This window comes from Rissa tridactyla, chromosome Z, assembly GCF_028500815.1.
Source record: "Rissa tridactyla isolate bRisTri1 chromosome Z, bRisTri1.patW.cur.20221130, whole genome shotgun sequence".
NCBI classification, from domain to species: domain Eukaryota; kingdom Metazoa; phylum Chordata; class Aves; order Charadriiformes; family Laridae; genus Rissa; species Rissa tridactyla.
In genome coordinates, this window is record NC_071497.1 from 73,070,991 (window position 1) to 73,096,413 (window position 25,423).

General features: G+C 37.2%; 1 protein-coding gene across 2 annotated transcripts in view; it reads right to left on the reverse strand.

Annotated features, from left to right (window-relative positions):
* WDR70 (WD repeat domain 70) overlaps window positions 1-25,423 on the reverse strand; it is a 139,673-nt gene that overhangs the window by 16,912 nt on the left and 97,338 nt on the right. For both annotated transcript variants that reach the window (XM_054187070.1, XM_054187069.1), the window contains exons 11-13: window positions 21,803-21,902; window positions 15,277-15,361; window positions 14,077-14,215 (exon numbers count right to left, since the gene is read on the reverse strand). In XM_054187070.1, coding sequence (XP_054043045.1) covers window positions 14,077-14,215; window positions 15,277-15,361; window positions 21,803-21,902 — 324 coding nt within the window. The remainder of the gene's footprint in view (window positions 1-14,076; window positions 14,216-15,276; window positions 15,362-21,802; window positions 21,903-25,423) is intronic.

Genomic DNA, 25,423 nt, shown 5'->3' on the forward strand with positions numbered 1-25,423 from the left:
ATTTCTAACTTGTCAAACATGCACAGCACACTTAAAACCACCATGGCACGTGCTCCAGAGCAGGCAAAAGAAACTGCCATTAAATGCAGCCCTATAAATCTTCTGAAACCGTAAAATGTCCCCAGAATATAATTTATTAAAAACTGAACAAATACAAGCTCTGAACATGCAAGTAATTTTATTAATCCACTGGCATATAAACCTACTTCCTAAGAAATAACAAAAAGTAGTTATGCAGATTTTCGGATCATTTTAGAAATGGGCAATACTTTAAAAACCCCAAAATATTGAATTTCTGAACTAAATACTAATAATTTTTCCCAATCATATAATCCTAAAGAAGTAAAAATTCTAAACAACTATACAACCAAGGGATCATTGTAGACTAGGTTTTAACATTGGGAGTGAGGGGGAAAAGGGATTCTTCATCTTACAAAAATAATTAGTTCTTAAAGTGCATTTATCCTTTGATGCTTCTAACTTTCCTATTGTTTACACTTAGAATAACTCAGGTAGATGTCTTTATCACTGGAAATGCTAAACATCAAATTCCAGCTCATAGAAGGTCCTATCTCCCGGTCCTCCAAGCAAATAAGCATGTTAATAGTAGGAAAAGAAGTGTTTTCCTGTCTTGGCCTACTTATGCACGCAGGTAGGCACCTACCTAACTGATACTGAATTTTACACAATTACAGAATGGTTGCAGTTGGAAAAGAGCTCTGGAGACCACCTAATTCAACCCCCCTGCTTTGAGCATCGTCAACTACTACAGGTAGCTCAGGACACTGTCCAGTTTGGTTTTGAATATTTCCAAGGACAGAGACTCTACAGCCTTTCTGAGCAACCTGTTTCAGTGTATGGCCCTCCCCACCATAACAAAAGCCCCAAACCCCAAACTTCTCACTCCACTTACCAAGGTGGTTTCATACGTGGTAAGAGAATTAAAAGAGCAGGGGATTAAATTGCCTAGCACTGCTTTATGAAAACCTAGCACAAAAGACTTGACTAACCATAAGTACTAGTTGGTAGGAAATTCTGTGAATGACAGCTTCAAGACTCAGAAAATACAAACCCCAAAACAACAAAAAAAACCCTTCAGTTAACTAATTCCAGATTCCAATATTCAATACAGAAAGACATAACCCGTTGCTTATAACATTTAAAGCTGAAACACGTCAAATCTATGCAAATTCTGAAATCCAAAAAATTCCAGGTCATATCTCAGCTTTGCAAATGGAAAATAATGTCTTATTATAACAATAAAAAAATGCAGGATGTATCATCACATAAACATCTTCAACATTTGAAAAAAATATTTCTGTAATGGCTGAATGTTTTGGACAGTATATCTTTTGAGCATTAAGTCCTGGAAGCCTGTCATAAAAATCCTGAAAATAGTTTTAATCCATGGAACGGATGTGTCCAGCTTCGTGACCATAAGATCTGAAAATACAGCACTTACTTACAAAAGACAATTGCAAGTAACGATTTAAAAGCTGTTTGGTACTTTTCCTGTTGCAAAAGCATTAAGTTCTTCAAATGAAATAAATCTGAAAAGCCTCTGGCAATGTCTATTGCATACACAAACACAGTAGCCTGCATTGGGAAATACTGGAAAAAGACTGTGAAAATATTTTTGTGAAGTCAGGCAGGGAAAATATTAAAAATGTTAACAGAAGCACTCCAAATTTACCTTCTTCATTGTCACTGTGAAAGAGGATAGAACAGATTCAGTGGGTATTTTTGAAAGTAGACCTTTGTAATTATTTTCAGGTAACAGATTGTCTTGTAGTACTGACTTAAACTAAGAGTCAATTAAAAAAATATCTACACAATTTTAAAGACATCTTTTCTGGCAATCTGGATGAAAATGTTTATTTTCTTAAACAGCTGCCTAATAAAATAAGAACATATTACTGGGTGTTCTTGAAACTAGCCATACCTTTTTCTAAAGTTGCTATAATATTGTTTTAAATAGAAAATATTAATTACCCGAACAATACATAATTTTTACTCTATTTTTAAGCTAAGCACTATACTCACTTCGGACACCCACTTCTTTTAAAATAAACTCAATTTTTAGAAAGTTTTACCTATAAGAACTTAAAAGCTTAATAATACGTGGCACTCTTAAACCATAAAACTCATAAATACGTAGAAAGGTGGCAGACAAAAGCGATGAAACCACTACTCCCTTGTGTGCTATTCCACCCGCATTTATTCTGAGACATGTGCAGTCCAAGATCCTGTGCATTTCTGGGGTGGTTCATAAATAGTCTCACCCCTAACAGGCTATTCTCACCTGTGTGTTTCCCTTTGTATCATATAAACCCAGCTGTTGCTGCAGGTAAACAGTAAACTACACCAAATAATTTTTCTGTTAGGTTATGCTCCATCTGGGTTAGCCCATCAGACAACTGCACCCATGGCTTTGCTGGTACTATGCACGCAGCAGTGCTTTGACAGGATTTAACAGCAGTGCCTTTAAATGAGAAACTGAAGCCTGAAACATAATTTTCTGTAACACAGAATGGGACATTTATTCTGGCCTAGAAATATACCCCTGAGTTTCACAGGCAAAGCGAAGAATAACCGAAGCAGATTTCTCAGCAAGTAAAAGCTAATTACCTCAACTGAAACTGTCCAGAGCACTTGGGTAACACCCCGATGGGAGTAAACAATGCAGAGAGGGCATTTTACAAGGTCAGCAAGAAAAGATTAAAATGATTTGTGGCATAGGAATGGAAAATTTACACCTAAGATGAAACCATGAAGCTGGTAAGGTCATAAAACTACAGACTGATGTCAAGGATTGAAAGAATTCTCCTGGATCTTTGCTTATAAAGATGTCTCAAGACTGCAGCAGCAAAGGCAAAATTCAGTTCCCTGGCCCATGCTTCAGGTAAAAACATTCAGTTTTACACCACAGATAGAGTAGATCCAGGATGGGAATCAGGGGGGCCAGTACGGTTTGGAGGCAGGAAGGGGAGGAAAGGTTAATAAACTCCAGTAAGAGGGACAAGGAAGGGTTAGAGATGTTTCACATTGGGAAGAGGCACTGGCAGAGATTATGGGGGTTGTGAGCAGCTCTGGAGTGATGCACTGTGTAAAATATAGATAAACCATATTAAGAAAAAAACCTGAGCAAATACAGCAAGCATTCCTAGTTGCTACGTATTATAGAGTATGTAAAGTATGTAAATAAATATCAATTCTTATGCCTAAAATATTTTTCTGCCACGTACCACAGCCTGAGCAATCAATCTCACTACCACCTTTTGGATCTACCAAAATGTAAGGTTGCCTGTTACATAACAAAATAAGGACAGCGTATACAAAGAATGTATCTTGAATGTATTATTCACCTCTACCCTCTTTCACTCTGCTGCAACAGAGCCAGGGAAAATTCAGGTTTCCCTCCATTGCTGTCTGCTTGTATTCCTATACTAACACTTTACATGCGTGTGAGCTGAAGCTGTACAAAAGCACTGATTTCTTATTTTTCGCATTGCAGTTGAAGCTTTGACTAATATCTAACAAAATGTAACTACCTTTATATGCATACAAACCCCAAGATAATAGCCAAACTTTTGTTGTCAGCAAAATTTTAATTAAACAGACATGTATATGTGCATGCATATACTGATCTAATGGAATATGGAGGTCATAATTTGCCTCAAGACTGGCATGATATCAAGTTTCACCATTTTCCAAAAAATTCCAGGGCCTTTCATATGTTTGACATAAATAGGAATCATAATACCCTTCTGCAGCACTTAGGCCAATGGGGCTATACCCTTTCCTTGCTACTACAAAATGAAAAGTAAATCAGAGAATTAGAGGGGCCATATTTTACAATGATGTTTTAATTTCTTTTCCCTCCTTCGGGAGGTCTTACTGCTTCTCAGGCAGGCATTGTTTTCTTTGAAAACAACCCATTCTTCCTAAAGACAGTAAAGTTTTAAGGTTAAATACCATGCATTTGTCTTCGAAAATGAATATTTCATGTAAAGTGTATTTTCAGATATTGCATGATAATGTATCAGCTTTTTCAAGTTTAGTAGTAAGGTTCCTCCTGCCATGCAGGGAAGAAGAAAGATAAACATCCTTCTGTACCAGTTATGAACTGTTGGAATAAAACTTTTAAATTTTTCTTTCTCTTCACCTCAGTTACAGCCTTCCTCTGACAGTCCTCGACTCTCAGCCCGCTTATACATTTGCTCCAAAATGCCCGAATTGATTATTCAGTTATCTGCAGCTATCAGACTTTTGGGCTAAGCTCAATAAATTAATGTCTGCTCCCATGCCTATTCACGAAAAATGTTTAAACAATACAGACAAATCTGGTAAATGGAGAAGATGCATCTATCTACTTCCACACCTACAGAAAACTACCCTGAGAGGGTGGAAATCTCTACTGAATGATGCTGACACACAGCTGACAATCATTCGATCTCTGTGGTGAGCATGCAGCCAACATCCCACTTGTAAACTGGAACAAGTGAAAGTGAGTTACTTGCAAATTACCACTAGAAAAAAAATACTGCTAATTCCAGAGAAATAGTGAAAATGAAAGAGAACATGCTAATCCTAGGCTTTCACGCATGTCTCACTGCTGAAGGAAGAATTCATGGGATTTTGATGTTTCCTTCACGTGATGTTTCCACTGATTTAAAATAAAAGTTTGTTAAAATTTAGATAAAGTTGCGTAATTCTAAAGTGAAGCTGATGATATTTTGACAGCTACGTTTGGAAATTGGGTGCAAGTAAGTGAGCGTAGACTTGACTCTCAGCTAGCACAATCCTCTGTAGAGCGGCAGGCTTTTCTGCTGTAAATTGCCTACCGTCATAAAGCCTTAAATCAATAGAAATGAGTGCAAAAGTAACCCATTGTCTCCTACTTTGCTATTGGCAAGGTCAGAGCACAAGAGATTAAATGTCCCAGTGGTTTAGCAGGAGACAATCGGCACCAACGGAGGGAAGTTAAGATTTTATGTGGGACTTACCTCAACGAACTTAAGATGTCTACACCTCTAACGTTTAGAGGTCTACTCTTTAAATGTCTAAAAACCTTCACCTCCCTTTATAGTTAACGGAGAGAAATAAGCATTTTACAGTGGCCTTCATCTAACCTAATGTTTTAGATATCTATTTTAGGATGAGATAAAATCACAGTCTGGATGTGTTTATTTTTCTCTGTTGATTAGAAAAGGAGCCTAGGGTGACTGGATCAGCTGTAGACATCTATATTTGGTCAGGTGAATCCCTGCAGCCTACAGTGGCCAAAATAACTACATAAGAAAAACAGAAAACTAACGAGGATCTATGTTACAGCATGTTGCGCTACTTACATAAAACTCTCCAGTTCAAGGATAAAGGATTCTGGAAGCCAAATTAAATACTCCTAGTGCAGAAAGAACACAGAAATAAATACTCCTAAAACTGTCAAACAGATCTTTAGAATCTTAGCTTGAAAGATCAGGTCTAGCTCTGGAGATACTTAAAAACTGAATGGGGATAAAACAGAAACAAATACAGCCTATGTTCCCCCTTATTGCTTACCTCTTTCCTAACCTACAATCTAATAAATAATTCCTTCAGAATCTGTTTTCAAGCCATACAATAAAAAAGTGACAGCAATAATTCCTGCTCTAAGAAAATATTTTCAGTTAAGAAATGAAAAACTTAAACAAACCTTCTCTCTTTCCTACATGCAAGCTTTGCTTCAGTGGCCATGACGGTATGTGACGGGTTCTGTTTGAACAGCGCTGCTCGGATTTGCTGCACTTGGCTGTCCAGACAGCTCGATAAGCGGCATGTCAGCAGGGATGATAGTGAACGTGTAAAACGACATTCTGACTGTGGTCGTGGACTCTGTAAGGACAGGTCACCACAGCAGTGGCCAAATGGGGCCTCTCTGACTGAACTGAACACTTATCTTGACTGTAATTTTTACAAATTCCAAGTTTGCTGTAAAAAATACGCAGGCTGTCAAAATCAGTGCAGATACACACACAACTAGTTTATTTAGCTCATCTGTTCTGTCTTTTCTCCTCTAAAACCCCTACACAGTCATGGTGAAGTACTGCTCATGCAATGCAGCATCTTTTAAACACACAAGGAGCTTAAAACACAATTAAGCAATGCTACTTAGGGAATCTAACTGCTTATTAGTATTTATTTTAAAGAAACAGTAATTATCTTTCAAATTAACATTACCTGTTACCTAAGCCTACACTTATATTACATTATCTTTATATTTGAGAGGGGTTAAGCAATTTCAAGCCTGTGTTGGAATGAGGGATCAAATCTCAGGGTGCCTTCCAGTTTGACCTTCTATAGTTCTGGAACTTGCACAACATTAAGTCTGTCTGACTTTCGTGATATATCTTCCCAAAAGAGATGGGAAATGTACAAAGTTATTTCAGAAAAAAACCTGTACTCATTTCAAAGGATTTCTATGTCTTTAAATAAAAAATTAAAATATTTGGATGCTAACAGCTACAGACACACACACACAAAACCCACTACCACAAAACCTTTCAACAATTGTTCCCATCCCTATTTGGCTACAGCTGCTTTTAAACAACTTCTGTAATTAGGAAAGATATTAAAGCAGTGGCTTTCAAGCTTTCGCATTTTATCATGAAGGCGTGAACCATCAGATACTTAGACTGCTGTACACGGGATACAAATCAAGCCTTCGTACAAGTCTTCACAGATATGTTTGAAGTGGCCCACGTTTTACATGGACCGAAAACTTCTCTGCAACTGCTTATGAAACACATCCAAGCAAGAATGTATACACCACTTGTTAAAAGAGAGGAAAATGCCTCAGTATATAATAAAAGTTTCATGATGTTAGGCTGCAAGAATGGCCCATATGCATTCTAACTTATAGGCAGCAGAGTGACTCCTGCCTGTCTTCAAGATCTCGAAGATTCAAAAGGAAACACTTATTTCCTCCCTCTCATTCCCTCATACTGTATACATAAAGTGCAAAAACAGGCCTAAAAGAGTTTTAAGGAAACGTACCAGCATGTTTTTCCCAAAATGAACCAGCACATTTTCCCCTAAATGTACAGAAATATTTTCTCTCCAGTTCTGTGCAACTGGAATTTAAGGACAAACTAAAAAAAATAATAAATTAGAAACTCAATATTCTAATCTGAAGCTAATGGCAATCTTACCTTGAGAAACACCACTATTCCTCCATAATAATCAAGGATCATTAATAACAGTGGTTTATAAGCAGAACAGAAAGTAAAATCAACTGATACAGTTCGCATAGTAAGGAAAGGCTTCTTTATAGATAGGTCTTTCTTTCTGCTACAGTCACCTTGATTTCTCTACAGAAAATCTACATGAAACAGCAGCTTCATTAACTATCTGCTGCCCTTCAAGAACAACAGAAGTTCTGCCTTGAGAATCATTGAAAGATAATGCTGCTCAGAGACAACGTTAATTCCCACTGGACACACTGTAATCTCTTTTCGCTGGTGGTGTAGAGCACAGCAGTGATCCAAAAGCCAACGACTTGGCTTGCCATGCTGCTGTATATGGGAAAGGCTGCTCTGCCTCCTGGATGCACACACTGACCAGAGGAGGGGAAAAAACATAGACTGAGTAACTCTTATAAAAATGCTGTTGTTTTATTTTTTAAGATGATTAAATAACAGATTTAGAACTATGCCGTTTCCAAACGTCTGTAAAGCTGAAAAACAAATGCTACCAGTTTGCTGACACCTTGTTTCCTCCTCTTTTGAGCAAAAAGATGGCTAACACTCATATGTTGATACTATGCATGCTCTGATCCAAAAAAACCAGGCTGCTCACACAATAAAAATACACTAATATTACATTAAAAATCTACTTTAAACCCCAATTGCAAAAATCTTAAGGTCTGAGATTCCCCTGGAGTTCTTCCAAGGAAAAGAGCCAACTACAATAAATAAGGTGGGAGGTTAGGGAATATGTAGAATGCAGTGACCTGCTATCATTAGATTTAAAATACTCATGAGAATACAGTAGTAGAGGAAACAACACTAACGTTTTTCTCTTGTGAAACATGACTTAGAAAATGTGTGGAAGCATTCAATAGAAAAGGGACCAGAAATGGATAAAATTTACAATTTTCTATATGGAAACCAGAAATATCCGAAACACTCTTTCAGAGGCCAATAATTTAAAGCAGGATCTCAATACAGAACATATGGGTAGCAATGTGTACCACTTACCTTTCAAGGTACAGCTAGAAAAAGTGAACTAAGTCACTGAGCAACACTTTCTTTTTTTGATGAATAGAAAAAGCGACTTCATCGAGGCGGGAAACTTGTCTTCCTTGTAATTGCAAGGTAGGGCATTTTCAAGCACCTGCTTTGTTAAAATTACAGCCACACTTTCATCACAGTATATCACAAAACTCAGGCAGACAGCCTTCACATAAACCCCCCACTTCCCGTTACAGTGAGGAAACCTGCACAGTTTATTTCTCTCACATACCTCAAACCTCTAGTGACAGCCCCCCTAAAACAAAGTACATGCTGCTGCAGGAGATATGAAGGGAAGGAACACGTTGTCTTTATATATATGAAAGCAGAGAATAAAAAATGTCAAGTTGCCTCAGTATAAAAGAAAACACATTCTTGTCATTCACCTTTTATACAATTTTTTTTTTTTAAACTTTAATCAGGACAAAAATTTACTGGACCTTATATATTGTGTTCACTTCCTTATTGTGGACAATGTGGTTTTTCCCTTCAAACAAAACAAATGGCTTTACAAAACCCTCAGAAGTAGCATGATGATCTCTTCCAGAAGTTAAAGAATTTATTTTTCTTAAATTCAAAAGCTTTAAATCTTAGTGAAATGGGCCACAGTGGAAAAGCCCTTTACTGTATTACTGCACCTTATAAATAGTAAATGATATCGTTTGAGGTCAAGTAAAGAAATACTGCAATCCTATATCAACTGTGTATAAAGGATGCTGGAAGTTTCATATTCCTTATTCCTTCTTTCCTTTTCACCCTTTAATCTAAAAAGAAGTTTTATTTATAGCTTGTCTCAGAAGACCTTCCTGAAACATCCCTTGGAGGTATTTTCAGAAGTATTTAATAATTTAACTTTTGCCTATATTTGAGAAACTAAGAAAATATTGAAGAATCCTCCTAACATAAACAGGTCTCCCAAAACAACCACGAATCTATGGTTTTGGATTGTTGCTTATCTACAAAAACCTGCAGGATATTTCAAAAACTTGCACATCTTATTTTATAATACACACAATCTCATCATCTTGGCTCGTATTTAAATTAAATTATTACTTACATTTTCATTTTAATAAGAAATTTCTGTAGTTGTGCAACTTTTTTTTTTTTATATTTTTCAGTGCCCACTCTTGCTTGGCAGTAACGGGGTGTACTACTTCTCCTTTCCATATGGGGAAAATGACTGCTTTACTGCTGCCAAAATCAATCTTGTCTGTAATAAGGATAACTACTGGGTGATCTGTTTGAACTAGCCAAACGAATGATAGGCATGTGAGAGTGATTCAAGTGGCTATCCACAGCTATTTTAAATTAAACTGACATTGGGGGAAATGTTGTGTACCCAACTCTGTTTCCCATACACTAGGTATTTATAACTGGTTCCCATGAAGATCACACACTTGCATAACCAAACCAAGAATTAGGAATAAATCCTCCCTGACTCGCATCTGACAATTAAATCTTCCTTCAATTCCAGAAAGAGAGTTACAGTTACAGACATCACAAAAGATGAGACCTCATCCCAAAGCAGGTACAGGTCTTCCTTCCTCTCATACTACCTGAAGAACGGGATATGGCCTCTGAGTTTTGTGCACACACTTTGTACCCCTTTTCTGGCAGTTATATTTCCTGACATCTGCTTAAGTCTCCCCATCCATCTAAATGGAGTGAAGAGACATTCTGCATGCATTTATAGATCTTTCACAGAAAATAAACCTCAAATGCTCAAATTGGGAAAGGTTGATATAAATATTTTCTTATGGATATGTGAGGTAAAAGCAAAAGAACTGTTTGCAGATAATACTGTCAAGAGAGAAGAAAAAGAAACAGGAAAACTATGAAAAAGCTGCATGTGCAACTGGATTTTTTTAAAGCTTGGTTCTTGTCAAAAAGAGAGGAATTCTGTACAATTTAGTATACATAACTATGGTTACAGTAAAGAGCCATCATAATTTCCAATCACATCTGTAGACACGGAGCCAGGGTAAGGCTGAAGTACTCCATGCAGACCATCAGCTTCCTCTTGAGAGGGGGAGAGGCAGGAGCTCCCACCCCCAAGTTTTGATCTAATCTGCAGTAAGTAAATGACCCTGCCAGTAACTTCCACATGGGTAATTTCACTCCTTGATAAACTCATGGAAAAGAAAAAAAAATCCACTGTGTGCTATCAAGTGTAAAATTCCTGTGTCTGCATAAAGATATCTCTGAGTCACAGATCACTGAAGGCAGAAGAGGATAGTCAAAGAAGCAACATTGCGTATTTGCCCTGTTCACTCCTCCTCCTGCCGGCACACTGCTACTGGACAGGGATGGAGCCCATGGTCTGCTCTACTTCTGACTTTTTTTCTTCAAAAAGTATTGCTATTTATCAAAGAAGCTTGAGTTCTACAGAAGTGCCAATGCCTATATGGTGGCACTCAGTAGTGAACACAATACCGTCACTACTTTAGCCACAGATTGTAACTGGGAAAAAAAACGAAAACCAAACAAATGCAAAAAAAACCCTAATATGTGAAATGAAAAGCCAATTAATATTCTGTACCTAGCCACAACAACAGAGACCAATCAGACTGTTAGTCCATTAGTAAAACCACAAAGTTTCACTCCAGCAGCTCTGAAACAGTAATGGGTTTTCCCATGAAAACTTGAAAGAAAAGGTGAAAAAAGGTTTGTGTGGTATGATGGAAAGGAATGCCAGACACAGCTTTGGTCAAACATTCCCATTAAATATTTTCCCATTACCCCCTAGGTTCATTCACAGGCCAATTGCACTGGCTATTTACCAAAGAGGTTTAAGATAATGTTTACTGCTCTTTAGTGTTTTTCAATTTTCTAAGCTTACTCGCATTTCCTTTAAAAGATCCCTGTGAAATTAAAAAAGTAACACATTAATAGTTTGTTTTCTCTCCTCAGTAGACTCTCCGTTATGTTGATTAGATATGTTCTACCTCTAAACTGGTATACAGATGCCCTCAAAAAGTCTTATTCTTTTCATTTTATACTTGAAACAAATGACTAATGATTTCCCTTTTTCATTAGCAATTTGGACTAAATCCAATTGAAATCACTGAAATTATTTTCATGAGCAATGAGCGCACATAAAGTTCTTTGCAGAGATAGATATTGGTGCATTTGTGCTTTTACTACACATATTGGCATAGTGTAACTTTATCTCTGCAATGCCTAAAAAAACCCAAAAATAGAAACATTGAAATTATATGTTTAAGCACTAGATAACATAAAAAAGGTTAAGTATGTTATCCAGTTACAGAAGACAAACTGAAGTCTTAGACAACATTATGTATTTATCTTTGATTACACTGCTATCTGCATTTTTGAGAGTATAAGGAAAAAAAGGAAACTAAGAAAGCAGTCTGTAGAAAGCAAGTCTTTACTGCACTGCTGAAAAAATGCTCTCATAAACTACACACAAGATATTAATTTACCAATTTATAGGCCAATTTATATGTTTCCAACAAAAAGCATATACTGCTTATAAAATACAAAAGCCAGCTTCTAGAAGATTCTTTTGTTTTTAGCATGCCTTTTTGCATTTATATTTCATCAAACACTGCAATTTGAGAAGAACACTAATGAAAAAGCAGAACGAAATAGAAAGATCTTGAAAAAATATACTGCTTTTATTTTGTAAAATCACTTATAGTAATTTTTCTTCTTTTATATTCAGGTTGATACAATTAGCTGTGTTTTTCTTAGATGTGTAGCGTTGAAGTTAGAAACTAGACAGACTGATTTTAGACATATTATTAATGCTGACTCACTGAAAATAATGTCATAAGATCAGCATTTATAAGTCTCAATTCTTCACCTACTATTTCCATTATTTTCATTCGATCCATTATATTAAAAGCAGGAGAATGACAGTCTTAAGTTTCATAACTACAAATGAAGTAAAACAGCAGCACTAAAACCCTATAGACACAAGTAATTTACTACAGTCTTAAAGAGTACCATATAAATATCAGCACCTATATGAAATTATAGTATGAAATTATGAACCTGCTCAGATTTGTACACATCCTTAAAATTTTACTATGTGAGTGGCCCCAGTGAGGTCACTTACTGACCCCTAATTTTGTTTTTCCAACAGTTTCCTACTGTTGGTTCTCAGCTCCATGCCTGCATTTTGAAGCAGAGGAACAGAAATTTGTCTCTCAATTTTGAGAGAAACTGATAGCAAAACAATCTTTTCTGGACTCTCCTGTAGTATTATCTACCTCAGGAGGTAAACAGACCCTCTATTTCAGAGAATCAAAGAACTGTTTTCCTGAGAGACAAAGTTAGCAAGTGAAAATTGTATTTCTTTTGAACGCAAAACAGGTAGGTTGGTGAGCAGTAGTTCTCAGCATTTCATTTCTTTCGGAGGTACAGGATCCACCATTGACAAGCTTCTCATTCTTTCAGCCTTAAAGCTCAAGTGACGTTTCTGTGTGCTGCTACTGATTTCACCACCTCTAAACGCAGATGCCATCCATGACCACATCCAGACACTCAGCTCTAAGGAGTTCAAATTCATGGTGAATAGAATTGCAAAGCTATTTTGTTTCCTGTGCCCAATACTTGTAATACTTATATCAGAAAACTGAAATCCTCATGAGTTGAGGTTTAGTATGTTCCATAGTAAAAAAATTTAAAATCCAATGCATGCTATCTTTGGAGAAATTCTTTAGTACTATATAAAACTTCCAATGTCATATAACAACTGTATTTAGAATATATGTTTAAAATAAAAACAGGGTGTTTTTTTTCCAGAAAAAACACATGCTTTCTGCTTTGACAGGAATTCTGCATTTTTTATTTGCAAGACTGCTGCCACAGAAATGATGGATATAACATTCATCCCTAAGCAGATTTTGCTTTGGGATGAATTAGAAGAGAAAGTGGGATTTGAAAAGAAAAGTAAGTACAAATGTAAATTCTGTATAAATGATTTCCAGCACAAGGGGTTTTGGTCCGTTGAGCTAGGAAAGACTGGTGTGCTGGGTTAAGAAAAATGCAGAAGGAGAAAACAATATGCTGAAACAAAGCGACAAAGTTGCTATCTGACAGACTGCAACAACAAATGGGACCTAAGCATATACCAGTGTATGGCCATACAACAGAAATTTACCTCTTGGTTTTGAGAGAAACTGATGGTAATACTTAAGCAATGGTAATTCTGTTTGAATTTCCCCCATTTCTCTTTGTTATAATCTATAAGCTTAATTGTGTACACGACAAGAGTGAAAGGACCTTTTTTTAACCATGATACTATGACAATGATTCTCAATTTTAGGTTTTTGTATTACTGGTGAGGATGATATTTTTGATGGAGGGATTCCTAAAGATGTCTTCCTTTTGCCACAAAATTGTTGCATTCACACAAGCTAGAGTCCATTGAAATACATTCTACAGTAACCACTATAGTGGAAGTCTAATTTCAATGACAAGTAGGAGTTTTGTCACAATACGTGTTTCACCATAACCGGTGGAGTAAACAGCATAAACATGTAAAAAATTCAGGATTCGTGCCTCATGTCACAGATCTAGAAGAGTTCACAGAAATCCATGAGAAACACAATGGTAACACCAAAGCAGGGATCTCCTAGTCCTTAAACACCTTGCCGAAGATTTTCTTTTCTTTTTTTTAATTGGAAGGAGATAGCACCTATTCAGCCCACTCTATCTCTTAAATACGGAGTAGAGAAATTACAGCAGTGACAGTAGGTCATTACCTGTATAAGGGGAAAAATGAGTATGATTTCATTCATATTTTGAATAGTTGACAAAAGAAAACTAAAGCACATACCGCATCTGTAACTTCTATCTCATATAACTTCTGGAATGTCTCCCGATAAAAGAAAATAAGCTTCCCACTGCCACCACCTTTCTTAACAGAGGTGCCCGTGACAAGTATTTTATCATCTGGGCTGAAACAACAATCTGTCCTGTTGAAGAAAAATCATCATACTGGGTAAATCAATAATTAAAGGATAGGGAACTTACATATAAATTGCACTCCTTAAAAATAAAACATTATATTTTCTAATTCTTTCAAGACAAAGCTTTAAAAAAATTTTTTGTCAGCTGTCACCTATTACTATATTTATCAGACACAGTTCACATGTAGAATTACAGCTGTGCACAGAATCTGCAAAATTGGCAGATCCAATAAAAATTCTCCTCCCAAGAAAATTCTCCTCTGCCTAGAAGTCTTGTAAACTTTTCAACATGAAAAACAAACAAAAAAGTTATTTTCAAATCTGGTTATCATCTTTAACTAAAACAAATAAATCAATTACGAACTCTGCTTTTGCTGATGATACATTCTTCAATGATGGAAGGCAGTGTGCTTATACAGTGGCCAAAAGTGTTTGTCTGTTTGTTTTCCCTTTATGCTACAAATTGCAGTCAAGATTGAGCTGTCCATGACCTGCCTTTCTAAAATCTTATTTCAAAAGTATAAACTATCCTTAGAGTTGGATTTGGCTGTGCTACAGCTATAGAAATGCAGGTAATACCAATAAATATATTAAATACAATACTTGGCACTATGCAGTACAATACAGTATTTTAGTACCAAAGAACACAGTCATCATCACTTCTAACATCATAACCTGAATTCATACCATGCACCATCATGTTATGTCTACTTTTCAATCCAGCTCTTTTTTTATTAATCATAGACCAAATAAGAATGAGGATTACTTATATATCTCATTACACAAGCATAAGGCAATGAACTGGCCTCCTCCTGAAAAGTTGCTAATCTAATTAGACAGAAGACATATGAGACTGAAAAATGGCATAAAACAAGCAAAGCGTGGTATGAATTATCACAAAAAATACAAGCTCTTTTAAAGCAAGATGAAGTCCTAAAATAACAAAGAATCCTTGTTGTGCAGTCCTTTCTACACAGTTCTGGACCTAGTGAGAACTCCGATAGATTCCCTCCCATTCAGCACAACCACTGCTATTTCTACTAGTTGGAATAAATTAGAGTACTTACATTGGAAAGAAGCTGGGCAGTCTTTCTGCTGAATTAAGAGGCTTTTTAAATTGTCTGATATCCCATATCTTTAAAGTATCATCTCCTATGCAACAAAAGGGACAAAGGTTAGCAATAAAGAATTTTAGTCAAGAATTTAGATGTGCAGAAAATTTCATCCTCTAATTCAGACATAGAAAGAAGAGAATGATACGGTAGAAGCATTTGAGATGGGGATGGTTTGGAAGTTTTTTGTCCCCAAATGACTATGAAATGACTACTCATTGCTAGAATTCGTAGTTCCACCTGCTGCACTCCAGTACATCAGAAACTTCTCCTCAGTGGCTCAACTCCATCACGGCAATCCCTCCTACCAAGAACCATTATCCACAGTGAAATCAGGTTCCCCAAGCACTTATTTATTCTGTGTTTGTGAGCATTGGTGCTTTGCTACTAGGAGTAAATTTAAAGTTTTGAGATACCAAAAGAAATTAAAATGTTACTATGGTTGGTCTAGATCAAAAACTGAACAACTTTTATGTGTCTGGCTTCTACTTGCCCTGAAAAAATGACCAGGAAGAATGGAAGGCACATGAAGTCTTCCCCCTTCTTTATGGGGCAAACAACAAACTGCAATCTCAGTATGGAAAACAGGCCCTGGAATCAGTCAGAAATTCTTGGGGAAGGGGCAGAAGGGAAGTAAGTGAACCTGCATTTACAAAATCTTTTCACATCCCTCCACACCACCTTTGGCCATAAAAGCCAAAATCAAGGTTACAGCAAGACATTTATAGCAATTCTCGTCTGCGCTGGATAAACATGGTGTGACTGCAGGCCAGTAAAAGTCAGGCTGTTTATTCCTTTTGAAAAGTTATGACATATTAACAAAGTGAGAACAGGAAAAAGAAAAAAAGGAGATTAGTTAGTTATTCTCAGAGAGATCTACATCTCTACTGATTATCCCTCTGGGATACATATTTCCAGCATGAGAGGAGCTACAGAATTTGAGCTTCGAAGCACCTCACTCAGGCACCAAGGCATTGCCTTGCATCGGTGCCTCAGCTCTTTCAAGGGTGAAAAGAGGGACTTTCAAACAACAATTCTCTTTAAAAATATCCAGAGATACTTTAAACAAGAAGTGACAAAATTTTCCCATCCTACAAGGAAAAGGAGGCAAGTGGCTGGTAATCCACAGACCTGCTTCCTTCCAAAGCACAAACCTTGCAGGGAAGTAATTTTGTTGTCTGAAAGTATTTTGTGGATTCACAGCCTTTGAGATCAAGAGCTTAAATGAGGCCTTGAAAATAAAATGTAAAAAAAAAAAAAAAAGATGCTGTAACAAAAGAAATCAAGGCCAGCAGTACCCTTTACAGGGAAAGCAGTAATGTGTGGCCTCGTACATCATGTATGTTTATATTAAAGACTAGGATAACTCTTTACTACAAAATATTTTTAAGAAGTGGACAACTTAAATAAATGATGTCTAGAGCAGAATATATTTCTGTTGATTGGGAAGCTAGAAAATGACAAGAAAGAAAAATGTTGAGTCCCTATTTTGGGAATATCTGTTTTCTTATTGTTTCCCAGGAGACTCCACCCCCAGCACTTCAAAGCAATGTCTTGTAATATGAATCCTCTCTTTTCCCTCCTAACCCCAACAAAAAAACCTACTTATTTGCGAGATGTTACATCTAAAGTACCATCACTTTATAACTGTATGCTAAGGATACCAGTTGGCCACTCTACAAATCTCCGGATAGGGACAGATCTAAGGCTAGCAGCCAAGGCTGTTCTGTTCCTAGTGGAATGAGCCTTGACATGATCTTCAAGCTGTAGTCCTGCCAGGCTTTAGCAGCAGAGATGCAGTCAGACATTCAGCTATAGCTCTTCTGCTAACCAGAAAATGTAATCTGCTGCTTTAAAAAAATTAGAAGACTCTATAAGTACTCAAAAATTCATGGTTGATTTCAAATCAACACTATTTTACACTGTGCAGGAACAGAAGATTAAGTATTTGGAAAGGGAGAAATGACAGTAGAATGACTTGGCCAATGTTGTGAAACTCTTACTATCATTAAAGATTTGCCCAAATTCACTTCTCGTAATTAAAATTTTCTGTGTTGCACATACAATATTGGTTTCTGAATCTAATCTGCATTTGGAGTTGAAATCACTAAGAAAACAGACATAATAACTTTCCACACCACCATGGATTTTTTCCAATAGCATCCTTCTATTGGTACTTAAGAGGCTTCTTTATGAGAGCTGTAGCAGTACTGATCTATTTTTAATTACTTCATACATGGCCGAAAATAGTTACCCTTAATCAAAAACATAGAAACAGAAGTTGTGCAGTTCAGTATGAAGCATTCAAAATAGCCCACTCAGATCATTCAGTATTTTTCTTGATGGCAGACTTCTCCAAAGCCTGGCAGGATTATTTGAAGATTTTATAGCATTTTTAGTAGCATTTCAAACTCTATTCTTTGCCATTTTAGTAAGAAGGATACCAATAAACAGGCTCTAGTTTGATACGATCTCGTCAGACACCATTATGCCAATGATATTGAGCACTGGACTTACCAAAAAGTAACAACTAGGTCCTAGAAAACACTAGAAAACAGTCTTTGGTGAGCCAGGATAGGCATTTTGCAAACAGCTTTTAATCAAAGTAAGGCCAATGCACTGATACTACAAAGATTTTATCTGATTTTTTTTTTTCTTTTCAAAAGGTACTGACAAGGAAGACAAGTACATGGATGCAAATAGGCCCAAAAGAAGCAAAAGTGCTGCCAGAAACTCAAAAAGCCAGACGTCAGCAGCGCTCTTCAAGAAGCTCCTATTTTAAAGAGGGAGTCTTGTGTTGAAAGCAAAGCTCACAGACAGAAATCCACAAAGATCATTGGGGAAAGCAAAGAAACATAGGAAATGAAAATTTAAAAAAGAAAATACAGCACAGGAAAGGCATAGCATAAGAAGGCTTACCATGAGGGAGCACCAGAATACACTATGTTTATAAACTCTGAGCCTTTCTGTGAAGGCTTATACTATATATATGCAAGGAGAGGCACCTTACAAAGCAAAGTATATGCTTCTGCATTCTGCACTGGTTCTGCAAGAGGAGCTGCAACAGCTAAAGCATGACCTTTGGAGGCACTACAGGTCAGGACCACGCTCACTCCAAGCCAAAGGCCTAGGGAGGGAAGTCACAAATTGGGGATTCTGCACTTACACTTGAACAGCTGTCACCATCACCTGCATCCACACCAGCCTGGCCAAATATGTAAGTGCATCATTCTCTCTAAACATATGGAAGTGAAGGATACTGGAAGATTTTGAGAAAGCCATTTCAGCTCCAACTGTTACAAATATCTTACCGTGCCTTTTAAAGCAAATGAATGCATTTTTGGCATTGTTTGAAATGAACATCAGTATTCAGCTCCTGAGAAATATTACTTGATGTAAAACCCATTTGATTTTTTAAACGCTAATGTCTGTATTTAGCATAGAGAGCAACATGCTATTACTCTGCACAAAATACAAAGTCACTGTACACGATGCTGCATAATCCTTGAGTATACAAGAAACTCCCCTACTTTTTAAACCAACTTCAAAATTAAATGTTTTATTTTTCCTCAAGAATATTGTGAAAAGAGAAATACAGCTAAAACTAAAAAAAATCCACCAAACTAAAAAAAAAATCAAAAGGAAACACAAAACAATAATTTTTTAAGCTCAAAAGAAAGTATGTATCTGCGTAACCCATCTCATAGGCTTAGATGTGAGTATTATTACTTGGGTTTAACTACAGTGAACTTTTTTTCCTATATGTTTACTGATTAAGATGGCACTGAGTCTGTGCGCCGTTCATACCACAGAAAATAAACGAACCATGAAAGCTAATAGCTATCATGAGATTCATGGAATTAATGAAGTCATTGCTTCATATTATGACAAAAACTATCTCCATAAATTTTGTACATACCGGGAGTCAAAAAAAGTGGTCGGTTTTGTTTGGTTTTTTATTTTTTATAATAGGACCCCAAGTCCAGTCCCAATGCTTACCTTTTCACTGCTAAACAAAGGAAGTGTTCCCCAAATACTATCTTCACTGTATTTAGAAAAAATTACCTTCATCGTTACAAGCGCGCAAAAATGTAAGTTTCTGTCAAGTTGCCTACCTAATGCCCAGCAAAAGTAAGACTGGGAACTCTCATAAGCAGCTCCTTAGCTTTTCATTTTCCCTTGTGCTTGCAGCTGAGCCCTGCCTCATCTCTCATATCCAACACAGAATCTACATCAGATGCAGGAGAGTCAATCAGGCTTTCAACGAAAGTCCCCATTCCCCAAACAACTATCCTCTCTTTGATCCTCAGCACTTGGCAGGTGTGTTAATCTATGAATGCTGGATCCACATCTGCTTTTGCTGGCACAGATCCAAAGCAATACTCATATTAAAGCACTAACCAAACAAGTCAAAATAAGGTATGAATCCTTATTCTTTAGCATAGCGCACACAGAACTGCTTTTTTTTTTTTAAATACACTAGACAAAGGTGGCACTTTTATCCACGCTGAAGGGCCAAATTTCTGTAGAGTCTTACATTCTGCAAACAATCAATCAACATTTTATATAGCTTAGAGCAGTGTGGTAGACAAAACATAAGTAAGTGAAAGTCTGTTTAACATGACACAAAATCTGGAGACAGATGAGGAAGCGCAGGCAACCAAAAGTGCCACGTACAATAAAACCAAGCAAAGGTCATTTATGTGATCTACATTCATAAATGTGAAACATAAGAGAATTTACATAAATGGAGGTTTCAAGACAGCACTACTGAATATTCATCACGTAAGTATTAACCTTGTTTGCTGTTAACATTTAAGAGCATGCTGAGGTTTCTCTTTAGATCTTATAAAGTACGTGTGTGTGAATTTTTGGGGGGCAACACTGCTGGCAGACAGATGCAGCATTTCACTTAGTCTGGAACAGAAAGACAGATGGTTCGCCCACTTTCCAAGGAGGAGAAGGGTCTCACATAGTTACTGTCGGGTTCAGTAAGGACCAGCAAGGTTGAGAGTTTTTACCTCAACCACTTAGGACTCGTTCATGATAAGTACAGTGGGAGTAGAACTATGGATCCAGGAGCCTGAACAGCAATTAAGAAACACCCCACGTGCCATTACCATGCCCTAGTAAGCTGTCAAGGACAAGACCACCATCATCCTACTCTGCAAGATGTGATCTGGGGAACATAATGTTTGGAATCTTAGAAATGTGGCAAGGCATACAAAGAAGTCAGAGAAGTAGCATCCAATAGCAGCTGCATATTGCTGTAAAAGCCACCGATGCCACTCTACTCATTGGTCCCACTCTACAGGGGGAGGACACAAAGCAATTGCAAGCTACAGCCCCTGCTTCAGAACTTTTGCCGTCTATGAATACCTCTATCCTGGTATTTTGTATATGTAATCTCATTCTGTCTACGTACCAAACTGACCAGATGTCCCGTACATATGTTAGGCACAGCGTTAGCCGACATTAACATATACTGCCTCTCCCTAGGCCTGTTTATTTGGCCTTGGGGCCATGCTAATGCATACAGATAGCTTCTGGTTACAGCTGGTTTCCATTCAGACAGCACGGATTGTATGCCTGCACCTGCCTGCAAAATACTGCGTAGACAAATCTCTGCACGAAAAGCTGTCTTGGGCAGACACCATCTTATCTAATACATCTAATACTGGAATGAATGAGTCTTCAAATATAACTTTCTCTTCTCAAAACTTTTTCTGTTATCTAAGACTTTTATAAAAAATTTATCTGAAGTTTAAAACACAAGCATTTTTTTTCCTGTCCTGTAGACTTTTCATATTTGTTTGCCATTCGAGCACATCTTGGCCACTCACTTCCAGCCGTCACCTCTTGATGTTTGTAATATAAATCAGATAAAAATTCCCATTAGACGAGAAAAGCACATTGCATAAGAAAGCTGCTTGAGGAATTAATAACTACAGAACAGAGATACTGTTATTGAAAGGCAGTAATCTTCCTGGAAAGAACTAAATAATGAAACTGGTCTTGTTTTATTTTTAATTAAGGTAGTAATTTCCTTTTGGTGTATTATTAGTGTATTATTAATGTATTTTTAAAAGTTTTTTTATGTATGTTATGTTATGTATGTATGTTAATGTATTATTAATAGACAAGAAGACACATCAGGAACTCTGCAATATAAACAGCAAAGTTCTCTTAAAATATTCCTTCAGGAACTGTGCAATATAAACAGCAAAGTTCTCTTAAAATATTCCTTAACCATAAAATGGCAGGAAGACAGTATTGTATGGTGTATCAAAATAAAAGATGTAAATTGTGAAACACTTCAGGTTTAAATCACTAGTTGCTGGTTTCACTATCTTGCCTCCATCATAAAAAATTACATTCAACAATGATACAACTTAAATGGTTTGTTTACCAAACGATTTCACTTAGTAAAGTCAAAATTGTATTACATTCAACATATCAAAGGGTTCTTTCAATCACCTACCTCCGCGGCTGGCAAGGACGGTACCATCATAGGAAAATGTCAAGCATGAAGTGTCGGTGCCTGGAGCATGGGCTTGCCTGCAGTGGAACTTGGTGTGTACCTGTTTGTCAAACAAGTAAAACATTAGAAAATCTGCTTATTTCAAGACAGGACAAACACTTCTTTATAGCATTTTGTGTACTCTGCCGCTATTCCTAAATTTAAGCAGAACCCCCTGTATTTTTAGCAGGTACAGAAGCTAAATATTTCTGTAGCCTTTTAAAAATGTCATATGTGTTTCAGAAAAAGCTTTCGTAATAAGAGCTTGAATGCAAAATTTGACTTTTTCATAGGTTTAATTATACAGCCCACATTTACAAAGCATCAGCCCTCTTGGAAAACTCCCACTAGCCCAGAATAAAAGTAGTTACGCCTAGTTAGGATAAAAATACATTTTAAGACAGGTCTCAACACTCCCCTAAGCAGGCTTATAGTTACAAAAAATAGCAAAATACAATATACATACTTTGGGAAGGACTTCAATGAAATATTGGAAGAATTTACTTTTGCCAAATTTAATAATCCCTGCCAAAATTAATGGCTTATATAACAGAACAAAGCTCAGATATTCTGAGGTCTACGCTCCATTTAGGTGCAATAAAATTCAAGTTTGGGAATGATGTATATTTTAATTATTTCTACTTTGCTAATAATCCTAGAGAAAGGTAGTAATTACTTTCAATTTAACATTTTGTTCTTGTACTTCTGTTAAGTCAGTATTTAGTAAGATCACTAAAAGTTCTATTAAAAAGAGAGAAACCTCACCTAAATTTTAGCACTGCTCTAAAATCAAGCTTTCCTACTTCCGAACCAAAAACAAAGGTCTCAGCTAAGATGACAAGATGCCTTCTTGTATACAGGAAGGGAAAATGGAAGAAAAGGGAAAAGACAGAAACAGGGATGTAGGAATTTGAGACAGGTTGACTCCTTTTTTTAACACCTAAGAAATTACATTTCTCATTTGCCCTCTTTTCCTAACATAAAGCTAATTCATATAGTTGTAAAACAAAGCATTCAAGAACTAAAGGTTGCCTATGCAACTGTATCTTGGTTTCCCATCTGTAAGATGAGGATTAAAACATTCCCTTCCTCATAAAGAGGGGAAGAAAACAAATTAGTGACCTTGAAGTCCTTTATTTACCACAGCGATGAGCAAAACAGAAAAATACACACAGAAGCATGTATTTTCAGAGGAGGGTTTAAACAGTATGCAATAAGTCAGATCTAGACTCAAACCCTGAAAAGCAAGACGACAAGAGAGCAGCTGCTTAGTAATTACTATCCAACCTATACATTAAGAGAGAGACGGTTCTATAGAATAAAAAAGGAGGATGCGGTCACCAAATGCAAACACACAGCCCGAATTAATGTTGCACAGGAATACTCAGTTACTGCTGTATCTTCTAATTTTTTACTATGCACGTTAGTAAGGCTCTTTTTATGGGCTGCTTTGTATGCTAAAGTCCCAAGCTAGTAAAGTAATTAATGTTGTTTACCCTTTCAAATATTTATGCTAAATTTGGTCCAAAAGCTAGAGAAGCTTTGCGTGATGACATTAATAATGATTGCAAGCTTATTTTGGTGTTCTGAGAGGAGTCACTTAAGTCGTTCCCTCCACAAATGACTCTTCAACAAACAAAGGAGGACTTCAAACACAAAGTAAATGCTTCTTACAGTATTTGGAGATAGAATGTAATAGCCGACATTAGGCTATAGTACTTGTTTTGAAATTACTGTCACTTTAAGCAAATTGTGCATATCCTGGAGAAACTCTATGAACAGATTGCAGTTTACAACTGTATGTCTTTGGTAGGGGTGTTTATAAATACTAAGAAACATATTTTATGCATCCAATTACATAAAATTTTCCAAGAATGTGGTAGCATATAAAGGATAAACTGTGAATTGTCTATCAGAAAATAAATTTTCTGTAATATTTGTTAAACATTAACAAGCAATTAAAATGATGTATTTTCTGTCTAAGAAATATCATGGACACTTGCAAAAACATCATAAATGGTTAATAATCACACCTAAAAAAATGACAGAAAGAGTACAATATGGTATTTAGCTGTTTCAAATAAATTGGAAAAACTTTGTTTGGCCTCCACTTGTCTACTCAACACTCCCATCCCTCCCTGGCAATGTCACATTAACATACATGTATTAAATTAACAGTTTTTTCATTTTGCTGCCCAACTTAATGCAAGGGTGGGTTTTCTTTTCCTTTCACTTCACAATCAATCTAAAATTCCTTTCATTTGTTTTGTTTTAGATACAAATTAAAATAAAGAAAAAGATTCGGGGTCCAACCAATGCCTTTTCGTTTATGTTTTACTAGTAAAAACCCAAACATATAGATAGATATTCAGATAGACAGATAGATAGATAGAAAATCACAATGTTTCAGGAGTTTTGCTATTTTTCTATGGCCAAAGATATTGGTTTTATTTAGCATGAATTTATGAATCCATTAATCAAATCTAAACTGCATCTTTCAGGTATTAAACAGCTCACCTTAAATGTGTCACCCACTATGGAGCCTTTTCAATGAAGTACCTATATTTTCACGGAATCACGGAATCTTCAGAGTTGGAAGGGACCTCTAGAGATCATCTAGTCCAACTCCCCTGCTAGAGCAGGATTGCCTAAAGCACATCCCTCAGGGCTGCATCCAGGCGGGTCTTGAAAATCTCCAGAGAAGGGGACTCCACAACCTCCCTGGGCAGCCTGTTCCAGTGCTCTGTCACCCTCACCGTAAAGAAGTTTTTCCGTGTATTTGAACGGAACTTCCTATGTTCTAGCTTGTGCCCGTTGCCCCTTGTCCTGTCGCTGGGAACCATTGAAAAGAGCCTGGCTCCGTCCTCCTTAAACCCACCCTTTAGATACTTGTAAACATTAATCAGGTCCCCCCTCAACCTTCTCTTCTCCAGGCTAAAGAGTCCCAGCTCTTTCAGCCTTTCCTCATAAGGGAGGTGCTCCAGTCCCATAATCATCTTGGTTGCCCTACGCTGGACTCGCTCCAGTAGTTCCCTGTCCCTCTTGAACTGGGGAGCCCAAAACTGGACACAGTACTCCAGTTGTGGCCTCACCAGTGCAGAGTAAAGGGGGAGAATGACCTCCCTCGACCTACTGGCCACACTCTTCCCTACGCAGCCCAGGATGCCATTGGCCTTCTTGGCGACAAGGGCACACTGCTGGCTCATGGATAATTTGCTGTCTACCAGGACCCCCAGGTCCTTCTCCTCAGAGCTGCTTCCCAGCATGTCCGCCCCTAACCTATACTGGTGTTTGGCATTCTTCCTTCCCAGGTGCAGGACCCTACATTTGCTTTTGTTGAACCTCATTAGGTTCTTCTCTGCCCAGCTCTCCAGCCTGTCCAGGTCACGCTGGATGGCAGCACGGCCCTCTGGAGTGTCGGCCACCCCTCCCAGCTTGGTATCATCAGCAAACTTGCTGAGGATACACTCTGTCCCCTCATCTAGGTCATTAATGAATATATTGAACAAAATTGGTCCAAGTATTGACCCCTGAGGGACACCACTCGTTACAGGCCTCCAACTGGACTCTGTGCCGCTGATC